General features: G+C 38.2%; 1 protein-coding gene across 1 annotated transcript; it reads right to left on the minus strand.

Annotated features, from left to right (window-relative positions):
• Positions 1-3,947: 3,947 nt before the first annotated feature.
• Positions 3,948-7,782, minus strand: LOC109172825 (putative late blight resistance protein homolog R1B-14). Its single transcript, XM_019322052.1, has 2 exons — positions 7,462-7,782; positions 3,948-6,176 (listed from the first exon to the last, which is right to left on the minus strand). Exon 2 carries the CDS (start codon positions 6,150-6,152, stop codon positions 3,948-3,950), a length of 2,205 nt encoding a protein of 734 aa, XP_019177597.1. The 5' UTR covers positions 6,153-6,176; positions 7,462-7,782.
• Between the last annotated feature and the right edge of the window lie 4,941 nt (positions 7,783-12,723).

Raw genomic sequence — 12,723 nt, forward strand, 5'->3', positions numbered from 1 at the left:
TATAATACACGAGCGTACTGCACCTTACTCACCTCAATCGAACGGTGTTGCCGAACGAAAGAATCGTACATTGAAAGATATGATGAATGCGATGCTTATCAGTTCGGGCCTACCTCAAGATGCGTGGGGTGAGGCGATTTTGACAAGTAACTACCTTTTGAATAAGGTACCCCGAAAGAAGCTCGATAAGACTCCTTATGAGCTGTGGAACGGTAGGAAACCTTCCTACCAGTACCTGAAAGTGTGGGGGTGTCTTGCCAAAGTTTTGGTGCCAACACCTAAGAAAGTAAAGATAGGTCCTAAGACGGTGGACTGTATCTTTATTGGCTATGCACATAATAGTAGTGCTTATCGGTTCTTAGTACACGAGTCCAATAATCCGGATGTACACGAGAACACAATAATAGAATCAAGGAATGCATATTTTTTCAAAAATATATTTCCTTGTAGGTCCAACGAGGGACCGAGTACGTCAAAACGAACGTTTGACGAAACTATGGATAATGATAGTGGGGAATCCGAGAGAGAACCCGAGCTCGAGCTGAGACGCAGTAAGCGGGCGAGAGTTGGAAAATCATTCGGTCCTGATTTTCTAACTTACTTGTTAGAGTACGATTCGGGTACTCTAACTTGTTTATTAGAAAAGGAACCCGATTTTCTATCTTGTTTGATAGAGAACGAGCCTCGAACGTATGTAGAAGCCGTGACTTCTACGGAAGGACCAATGTGGAAAGAGGCTATAAAAAGTGAAGTAGATTCTATTCTACAGAATCACACTTGGGAACTGGTTGATCTTCCTCCGGGTAGTAAACCCTTAGGATCCAAGTGGGTCTTTAAAAGGAAGATGAAACCGGACGGTTCCATCGAGAAGTATAAGGCTAGGCTTGTAATCAAGGGTTACAGGCAACGCGAAGGCCTTGATTACTTCGACACGTATTCTCCCGTGACGAGAATAAACTCCATTAGGATGATACTTGCCATAGCCGCGTTGCGGAACTTGGAAGTTCATCAAATGGATGTGAAAACCGCTTTCCTAAACGGCGAATTAGATGAGGAAATCTATATGGAACAACCCGAAGGGTTCGTGGTTCCGGGCCAAGAAAGGAAAGTGTGCAAGTTGGTTAAATCGCTATATGGTTTGAAACAAGCGCCTAAGCAGTGGCACGAGAAGTTTGACCACGCGATGTTAACTAACGGGTTTAAAATAAACGAAAGTGACAAATGCGTCTACGTTAAGGAAACGATAGACGGCTATGTCATCCTTTGTTTATATGTCGATGATATTCTCATCGTTGGTAGTAATGATCGGATGATCAAGTCTACCAAAAACATGTTAAATGCAAGATTTGACATGAAGGATATGGGTTTGGCCGATTTAATCCTCGGGATTAGAATCATTAGAAGACCTGATGGTCTCGTGTTAAGCCAATCACATTATATTGACAAAATCCTTGAGAAATTTAACAAGGATGATAGTCAAGTGGCTAGGACACCATTTGATACAAATATTCATCTAACCAAGAACCACGGAGAAGGTATTTCACAAGTGGAATATGCTCGGGTTATTGGTAGTTTGATGTATCTTATGAGCTGTACTAGGCCGGATATTGCCTATGCGGTTAGTAAACTCAGTAGATATACGAGTAACCCCGGTGCCATGCACTGGAAGGCAATAGTAAAGGTTATGAGATACTTGAGGTATACTCGTGATCTTGGACTGCACTACGGGAGATATCCCGCTGTACTTGAAGGGTATAGCGATGCGAATTGGATATCTGATATTAAGGACTCTAAGTCCACGAGTGGCTACGTGTTTACACTAGCCGGTGCAGCCGTTGCATGGAAATCCTCTAAGCAAACTGTGATAGCTAGATCCACGATGGAATCTGAGCTGATAGCCTTGGACAAAGGTTGTGAAGAGGCTGAATGGCTACGCCATTTTATAGAGGATATTCCTAATTGGGAAAGACCGGTACCTCCAATATGTGTGCATTGCGACAGTCAAGCCACAATTGGGAGAGTACAGAGTCATATGTATAATGGTAAGTCTAGACACGCGCGTCGTAGACATAATACCATTAGACAACTGCTCACAACTAGTGTTGTCTCGATTGACTACGTAAAGTCAAAAGACAATATAGCGGATCCGCTGACCAAAGGGTTAGGAAGAGAAGTTGTGGAGAAGTTGACACGAGGAATGGGTCTACTGCCCTTGGACTAAAAAGTTCTATAGTGGATATCCAACCTAGCTGGCACCTAGGTTCAATGGGACAACTAAATTATGGAACGGAGCGCGTCACTGTGGGGGTCTCGGACTCCCTACCACTCCTCGTTAAAACAGTCACTCCCGCAAGAGGCTAGCATATTAATGCTTTAATGATTCTTGAGTATGCGGGATACTCGAGAAAGAATCACCTATGTTAGAGAGAAGTGAGGGTCGCTTCAAAGGAGAATTGTTGGGCACAATTCTTTAGAAACTCTCGCAGAACCAGGAACGGTGACCCACGACCAAAACGGGCACACTCATGAGAGCAAGAGCATGGTTGGGAGATTCTTGTGTGAGATATGTCATCGTCTACACAAACGGCAGTCGGTTCAAAGACATCGCGTTCTACCGTACAGCCAGTAGAGTAAACATATCTTCACGAGGGAAGGTTCAAAGGGTATAGTGACTCCCTACCTATCCTATGCAGGGATCGACCGTTTGAATACAGTTGTTTCCGATTTCAAAATACCGCGAAAATCAATTTTTCATTCATATGGGGGATTGTTGGAAAAAATAGCTTAAAATGGCATAAAATGGCATGTTAAGTGGCTATTTTGTGGTACAATTATCAGTGCGGTCCACTTCCGATTTGGGTCGGGTCAAAGTGGATTCGGATTCTTCGTAGTGAGACGAAGAGATCGATATATTGTACGCTCAAAACGGATAATGGGTGAATGAGATATTGATTCTCAAAGTAGACCCATTTGAGTTGGAAAATGAAGGGAAAAAGTGAGCTTTTGTCCCACATTGCTTTGGAATGAAGATTTTCCCCCCTTATATACAAGAGCTCTTTTGAAGCTTGTAGAATTGTATAGCATAGAGGCTCTCTCGCGCGGGGGGGGGGGGGGGTGGGGTGCAAATCAAATTCCAATCTAGCAGAGATTGAAAAGGCTTGATTCAAGCCCGAGCTCGTCCGGAACTAGGTAGTTGCCATAGTCACGAACCTGTACAGTTTCTGACCGTTGGCTCGCCATAGTTTCGGCCTCGTCCGTCACGAACCTGTACAGTTTCTGACCGTTGGCTCGCCATAGTTTCGGCCTACACGAACCTGTACAGTTTCTGACCGTTGGCTCTTCAATTCTACTGTTACGGAATTAATTTTCTGAGTTAATTCCAATTTTAAATTTTGAATTGAAGGCCATGCTAATGGTGCTGTTACAGGAAGGTGAAGGGGTGCCCTTAAGTGCCTAATTAAAAGCTATTAAATCCTTCACCCCTATAAAAAGAGGAGTTGGGCAGTAGAGTTTTACACAGAAAATATAGAACACGAAAGTTCATCTTTTAGCCTCAAAACCTCTCTGCTTCTACTCTTTCTTTAAGCCATACTGTGTTCATAGCCATTGTCTTGCTCGCCGGATCCTTTGTTTGAATGCTCAAACATTGGATCATAGCAAGTTTTATCCTGGGAAGCCTAGGCCACAACGCTCCTAGCATCTACGGGAGGTGGCAAATAAGGTTTTAAGGAAAGAGTGCACACTTGACTCTTGCAAAAACCCAACACCAAACACTAGCCAATTTTCTTCAAAATTTTCTTCCCTTCTTTCCAAAAAATAATAGTCAATTTTTATTTGATTATTATTTGTTTTCTACCAACGGTTCTAACAAAGTATACCGAAGTGTCAGCTTCTTAAGGTTTGGCGGAAAACCTGTTGGTAGATAAAAGCGCTCAACTCTTCCTACTTCAAACTTCAACTTCAAGTAGATGTAAATACACAAGGCTCCCTAGATAGCTAGGCACCAATTTGCCTTCAATGAAAATCCCAAGTTCCCTTAGGTTTGGAACCATTTTGAAGTTTGGTTTTTTGTCGGAGCTAGCAACTTTCAACCAATAAACAGCTTGTAGATTTTTTTTGACCAAGCGAGGGAGATATTGTGAACATCTCTTGTCAACATGCAAATGCCTCAATTGTCGCAAATCCAAAATATCACATGGCAATTGCAAAGGGCATTTTTTCATCCATGAAGTAACTATGAGAGTTACCAATTTATTAAGCTTCAAAAATTGAAACTCATAAAGAGACCCTATGGTACTTAAAGCCAAGTATCTCAAATGAACCAAGTCTGTTATTTCACGAGGCATGCCTTGCGAGCATTTAAATAATGATAAATCCAATACTCTTAGCAATTTTAAACATGGGTATACCAACCTGCATTTTGAATGGTATACATCTTTACCAAAGCAGAGAACAGAATGGATTTCATCAGGACCAAAATTCCCATAACTTGCTCGAGTGATTGGCCAATGACTTGTTTGACAGCTTAACCAATGACTAGCCTTTGGAGCATGGTTTCCATTAATAATGCACAATGTATTTCCATCAATTGCTTCTCTCACACAAACCTCGTGCACTCGATCATGAATGTTACATGATTTAACTTTGCCGTCAATACTTAGCTCATTAATTTGAACTAGACTTCTATTAATGAGATCATGCAAGTAACTCTCTCCCACTTCTTCCAAACTCATATTGTTATGTGGCTTTATAAATCCCTCTGCAACCCATAAGTTGATTAATTTCTTAACAGGAATGACACTGTCTTCAGGAAACACACCAAAATAATGAAAGCAAGCCTTCAAATGACTAGGTAAGTACTTGTAGCTTAATGAAACTATTTTTGAAATTCTTTTGTTATTATCATATCTACCAACTCCATCCAAAGTTCGGGCAACATCTCTCCATATTTCTAGACACCCTTTTGCTGTCGCCAAAAGTCCGGAAATTAAAACAACTACTAGGGGTAATCCACCACAACCAAGAACAATGCGTTCCCCAATTGGCTCATATTCACTGGGAACACATTGGCTTTGCCCAAACACTTTCCTTGAAAATAATTCCCAACGATCCGAAAAAGTTTGATACTTCACTTGGTAGGGATTCGTACTTAAGTATTCAGACACCTCTTTGAACCGAGTAGTTACTAAGACTCGGCTTCCATTAAAATTCTCTGGAAAATATCCTTGGATGGCATCCCATGCAGCAGTGGTCCATATATCATCCAAGAGAATTAAATATTTCTGTCCCATCAAACTTGTGCTTAATTTCTCAGCTATCTGAGCCTCATCTATGTTGTAGATCTCACTAGTGATTGGTGAAATACAACGTAATAGACCAATGAGCATCTCTTTGAGGTTATGAACTTTAGACACAACTACCCATGCTCGAATGTGAAAGCTAGCAATAGTAATTGGATGTCCATAGACTCTTTTGGCTAATGTAGTTTTTCCAATGCCTCCTTCCCCGACGAGTGGGATAACTTGTAGTTTCAGCACTACGTTTTCAACATATCTCCGAAACTTGTCATTGTTATTATTCCTCAAAATGGTGAAAACTGATCTCATGAAGTATGAATAACAGAGCCGCCGGTTAACTATCTTCTCTATATCACTGTCGAATCCTACAATCACTTCATTCTCAGTTTTTAAAGCATTTTGGTAGGTATCCCAAATTGTGATGTTCTGTTCCTCATCCTCTAAAGCAGCTCTTCTTTTTACCTCCAGGATCCGGTCTTTAACTTCCTCAATATCTCTTACTATTCTTTTCAAGAGATGATGAATATCTTCACATGAATATCCCCAGTAATCTCCCGAATATAATAGTCTTGGTTTAGAATTTATTTCGTACTTTTCATATATTCTAGCAACTTCATCTTGGACATCTGTATACAGTCTCCGAGCCCTGGTGTCCCCATCATTCATTTTTGTCTTACATTCCACCAAAAAGGCTTGCAGAAAATGGAGCTTGTAAGACAGCAACTCAACCGTTTCATGCAGTGACACCATCATTAATCCTTCAGCATACAAAATTGATAGTACTTCGAGCTCCATAATGTCTTGCTCTGCAGCCTCTACTATTTTGATTAGAGTGGTTACAGCATCAAAAGCCATTGAACTTCTCTCTCTAAAGTGTTTCTGGAACGTAACTCATATCCGACTTATTAGTCCTAATTACGTACTTTACTGACCAAGAAATTAAATGGAATGATTATAACACTAGAATTAAAAAGTATTCTTTTACTAGCAACACTTAATAATTGCCATTAAAGTTTAAAGTAAATATTAAAGGAATAAAGTTCAATTTGGCCACTGAACATAACATGAAAATGTAATTACGCCACTAAACACTCCAAAAATATGCAATTAGGCCACTGAACACTCTAAATGTATGCAATTTCACCGGATAGCAGGTTACCATCAATTTTAGCAGGTTACATGTTTACGTGACAACTGAGTTGGCATTTTTAATAATTTAAAATAAATTTTAAGAATAATTTTTTTAAAAAAAATGAAAAAAAATAAAATAAATAAAAATAAAAATAAAATAAAATGACGGTCGGCTACCCACTTCGTCTCCGCCAGAGACGAAAGGAAGAGGGGGGTGGCCCCGTTGTTTTTTTTTTTTTTTTTTTTAATTTGTTTTTGAAAATGCCAACTCAGCTGCCACGTAAGTAGGTAACCTGCTATGAAATTGCATAAATTTGGAGTGTTTAGTGGCCTAATTGCACTTTTTTTTTTCGATCGGTGGCCTAATTGCATTTTCAGGTTATGTTCAATGGTCAATTTGAACCTAATTTCAATATTAAATAAATATTAACCACGGTTTTAGAAAATCGCCAGCTAAATTCGACACACTATTTAATCAGTAATCACGATTGAATAACCATCAGGAAACACAATCGTGACGGTTCTAAATGCCATATTTGGTGTAGTGGATGGCCTGGTGCATGCAATGCAAGATGGGTTAAAATCTAATCTGCTAGCTGATGAATTAATTAATATAGTACCCTCAGCAAAACCATTGCATCTTCCAGTTTCTAAACTTGATGTGATTGAACAAAAAATGGAACCGTTACAAGTTTTTAATTTGTTTTTCAATTGTTTGTAAGCTGAGGGGCTATTATATTTAATTCCACCAATTAATCTCAACCACAAATCGGTCTTTTTTAATACACCAGATTGGTTCTCATGTTCTTAAGGGAGAGTGATGAACATCACCCCCTCTCTCTATATATATGTAAATGTGGAGTTATCACAAGATGAAAATGAGATAAATATATATTATGAATTTAGTTAGTGAATAAATCTGTAGCAGCAAAAGGTAAATGAATTGAGAGCGCAAAACATAATGCTAAACTATATCTATACGAAAGCAGAAAAGGAATAGAGTGATGTTGGAGAGAGTATAAAAGATGCATACCTGAATTAGGTTGATGATGAGAATGGAGATGGAGTTATTCCGTGAATTAGTTCGTTGTTGAATTTCTGAATTGAAACTCAGATGAGATGAGAGTTACTGAGCGATCGAGCAAAGATGAAATGAAATGAAAGTTGAGAGAGAAGAGAGATCTGAGTTGTTGAAGTAGAGCAGTAGAGAAAAGATATGGCAACTTCAACTACTCTCAGATGAGATGAGAGAGTTATTGAGAGAGCAGAGATGAAATGGGTATAGCAGAGAGCATGATATTTATTGAGACAGATCTGATGAATTTTATATAAGGTTGACTTTTAATGAGAACAGTACACCCCTATAAAATTCATGTCCAGGGTTTTAGTAAAAATAGTATAGGTTTAATTTCATAATTCTTGAAATTTGTAAGTTTAACTAGCTTATTTTCTTTTTATTTTTTAACAAGTTTTAGTCGTTAATTTACTGGATAGATGGATCGGATCAGTCATTACATATTCGATTTCACACATATGAACTCTCCATAATAATAATAATAATAATAATAATAATAATAATAATAATAATAATAATAATTCAATGGATTCCTCACCTGGAAGCAACCCAGCCAGAAAATCGGTTTGATAAGTTTGAAGAAGAACCCAACAGCCATATTACGGGTTTGAAGAGGAACTCAACTGTGGACGATGAGTTTTCAGTTGTGGACGATGAGTTTCCGGTTGGTGAATTGATCTGTCAGTGAAATATGTCATGCTAACACGGTTAAAAATTTTCCCTTTGAGAAATGCCTCGCCCATACCAACACTAGACCCTCTGTTTCTGATCTTCTTAGCCACCCCTTCTTCTATGGAATCGCTGACGATGATGACACGATGATATATGATGAAAACATTACTCGAAATATATATCAAAGAATGTTGGCAAATTCATGTTACCATGTTTGAAGTGATTATAGCTGTTCTGGTATCCCAAGAAACAAGCTTGGTTTTGATCGAAAATCTTATTGGCTCCTCTCTTTATGTAATGGCCAACTGTTGTAACCACATTTGATGTGCTTATAGTATTATATCTCCTTATAATATACTTAATACAAATTATATATCCCTCACCGTTCCAGAAGTAATTCCCTCACCGTCTCCGTTTCCGTTTCTTGAATGTACGACATCAAATCCTTCGCCAGAATTAATCGCACTGAGGGTACGTCAATGCAGCCAAAGTGTAAAAACCAAAGCAGGTCTGTCAAGAAAGAAATATACAGAAGAATATATTTCTTGGCTAGTTTTCCGGGGAAGACGAAGAAAGTAACGGGGCGATAATCGTTGAGGGTTGCCGATCATGAACTGTGGGGTTGACTTCAATGATTGATTTAAAAAGAAGGTCCACATCAGCTAATAACTTGTGCCATGTCATCATAGTAACCTGGAAACCTGTAAAAAATTCTAAATGAAAAAAAATTTAATAGTTCGTGGATCTAAATATCACTTATAAAAGATTATGGTGCGGTATGAATAATCAGTTATAGTTCATGATGCGGGATGACACTTTAGCCTATTTATTTTTATTGCTTTGTTATTCTGTTTAGTATCATGTATTTGTCCATGTCTGTATTGTCCTTCCTTTTTGTTGAGAGGTCCCTTAGTCTTTATTTGACCTGACTCATCAAAGGCTGAATGGGTTATTTTACCAATTTTTAATATGGTTTTATTTCTCTTATTCAGTTCACTCAATTGCAATGAATTTGAGTATATATATATATATATATATATATATATGTGGAAGGGTTCAGGTGATGCTTCCCGTGCAGTTGTGTTGTTGGACGCACTTTAAGCATTAACATGGTGCACCTTAAATACACAAATCACCATGCACCTTAAGTCCACAAACAAAACACCTTAAGAACACAAATCACTCACCTTAAGAACAAAAACCACGCACATTAAGCATAGATCAAAGTACATTGAGCACAAAACTTACACACTTAAAATTTTAAAATGTCTCACATTAAGCACAAACTCACGCACATTAAGTACAAAACCCACGCACATTAAACACAAACCTCACGCACATTAAGCATTAAACTGACGCACTTTAAGTATTAACTCACAGACCTTAATCACTAACCTCACGCACCTTAAGCACAAACCCCATGCACATTACGCACAAACTCCACGCATATTAAAAACAAATCTCACGCACCTTAAGCACAAAAGTCCACACTTTAAGTTTTAACAACTACTAACATTAATCACTAACCCCACGCACCTTAAGCACAAACTCCACGCATATTAAGAACAAATCTCACGCACCTTTAAGCACAAAAGCCCACACTTTAAGTTTTAACAACTACTCACATTAAGCACAAACTCACGCACCTTAAGCACAAAACTCACGCACCTTACGCACAAGACTCAGACACTTTATATACAAAACTCACGCACATTAATCACAAAACCACTCACCTTAATTTTGACCTAGATGCAAAAATTACAAAATTGCCACCGCATTTTTTTTTTTAGTTTTGGTAATCTTGGACGTTGAAGCAAGATGAATGGCTCAGAATAAACCGCACAACCGCACCTAAGGCGTTCACCCACACCAGAACCGATATACATACATACATACATACATACATACATACATACATACATACATACATACATACATACATACATACATACATACATATATATATATATATATATATATATATATAGAAGGGATCAGGTGCATTTGTGGCTTACCGTGCGGTTGTGCGGTTGATTAATGTGCGTGAGTTTTATACTTAATGTGCGTGAGTCTTGTGCTTAATGTGCCTGAGATTTGTACTTAATGTGCGTGAGTGTGTAATGTTAATGTGCGTGAGTTTTGTACTTAATGTGCCTAAGTATTGTGCTTAATGTGCGTAACTAATTCAGAATTATGAGCTCAGAAGGAAGCAGAATAAAAAATTTTCACAGTCTCCTTTTTCACAATCTTTGATAGGAGACTATGTAAAGATTGAGAAAAGCTCAGAAGTTAAGGAGATTGTTTTATCACAGATTGAAACATATGTGCGTTTACACAAACCTCAGAAGCTTTCATTAGCAGCTTCGCTCTCATTAGTAGCCCCTCAGTATGAAAAGTAAAACAAGACAAAATTCATTCCTCCACCACTTCGAAACAAAAACAAGAAGAAAATGCAGCAGTGGATGCGCATAAATTTCACAGCAGTGGATGAAGAACACACTCACGCACATTAAGCACACAACTCACGCACCTTAGCCACAAGACTCGCACACCTTAAGTACAAAACTCACGCACATTAACATTACACATTCACGCACATTAAGTACAAATCTCAGACACTTTAAACAGAATACTCACGCACATTGAGTACAAACCTCATGCACATTAATCATCCGCACAACCGCACGTGAAGCATTCAACCACACTAGAACCTTTCACTATATATATATATATATATATATATATATATATATATAGAAGAGCGCTCATATGCGGCGGGGTCTTACGGTGCGGCGGTGCGGTCAAATTCCAGAATACACCAACAGTGTTAACAATATGCATCAACAGTGTAATAAAAACACACCCCAATGAAATGTAATAAAACATCACAAAATACACCACAGACTCAAAAAAACACACCATATAACTCACCACCCCCAATGGTGTATTTTCGAACAGTGTATGGTGCTTTTACTCACACCTAATGGTGTGTGTTTGGTGATGCAGGGCTCTGTTTACTCTGTTTTGTGTGGTGTATTTCCTAACGTTGATGGTGCATATTTGGTGAACTATTGGTGTTGCCGCACCGTAAGAAATAACCGCACCGTAAGGTACTGCCGCACCTGAACCCGCCTCTATATATATATATATATATATATATATATATATATATATATATATATATATATATATATATATATATATATATATATATATATATATATATATAAGCTAATTATGGATAAATTGTTTAATTGTTACTTATGAGAAGAAGTACATGACGAAAAATGTGATACTTTTAATAAAAAATATATATAATACTTTTAAATCAAAACGTAATATTAAGAGTTGATGAAGAATTACTTGTGATAAAAATTGTAATACTTATGTAGAAAAATGTAACACTTATATTAAAAAAAATCCGACCTTATCATGAGACAGTATCATATGAGAATTTACCTTCTTTTATATACTTTATTGCACTTTCAATTAGTTGTAACAACCGCCATTTGAACAGTAAAATAGTCTTTTGGACAACAAAATTTTTAAAAACATTCAAGTTATTAGGGCAAGCCCTGTGGTTTTTTACAAATTAAAAAATGAGAGATGATTTTTTTTTTTTTGTTATGTGGGCAGTCGTTATTAAAGTGGTTTTTTGTCTTACAATTTCATGCTTTTTGTGGGTCTCACTGGAGTGAGAAAGGGAGAAACTTTCAATACTTTATGCGCGTTTCGCGCATCAGCGCCCAAATCGCGTGGACTGCGTGCGTTAGTAATTTACTTTTTTTTTTTCTCCTCTCACTCTCGCTGCCTCTCACTCTCTTGCTGCTCTCTCGGCGTCGCGGCAACGCAGCAGGTTGACGGCGAAGCTCCGCGCGGCGGCTGCTCCGGTGGACGGCGGTGGTGCGGCAGACGGGCAGGTGGTGGTGGCGGGTTGCAGGTGAGGCTACGGGTGGGGGTGGGTTCTCGGCTGCACACGGGTGGGGAAAGAAGAAAGAGAAAGGGAAGTTAGAAATTTAGGGACTTTGGGGAAAAATTGGGGAAAATATGATTTAATTTGGGGATTTTGGTAAAGTGGAAATTTATGGTTTAGATGGAATTAAAATTGGATAAATTTCAAGAAAGATAATTAGCTCAAGTGGTTTAGAAATTGGGTTGGTAACGAGTATACCCAGGTTTAAAACTCAAGGTTTGTAATTAAACATTTTACTTGACTTTTAGGCTACACAAGATAGGATTTTGGTATGGGTTTGACTTTTAGGCTACACAAGATAGGATTTTGGTATGGGTTTGACTTTTAGGCTACACAAGATAGGATTTTGGTATGGGTTTCCCATTCCCAAATTCAAAGAATACATGGAGAAATTTAGGTGGTTCTTAAGAAGAAAGGTTGCAAGAATACCCAAGTGCAAAGGTTATATATAGAATTAACCCAAGCATGATTCACTTCAAAGATAAATAACTAACTCCACAACGAAGCTTACTCGCAAAAACTAAGAGAATCATCTATCAAGGAGGGCTTACACTTAATTCCAAAAGAATCGTTTA

Source organism: Ipomoea nil, unplaced genomic scaffold (assembly GCF_001879475.1).
Source record: "Ipomoea nil cultivar Tokyo-kokei standard unplaced genomic scaffold, Asagao_1.1 scaffold0436, whole genome shotgun sequence".
Taxonomy (NCBI): Eukaryota; Viridiplantae; Streptophyta; class Magnoliopsida; order Solanales; family Convolvulaceae; genus Ipomoea; species Ipomoea nil.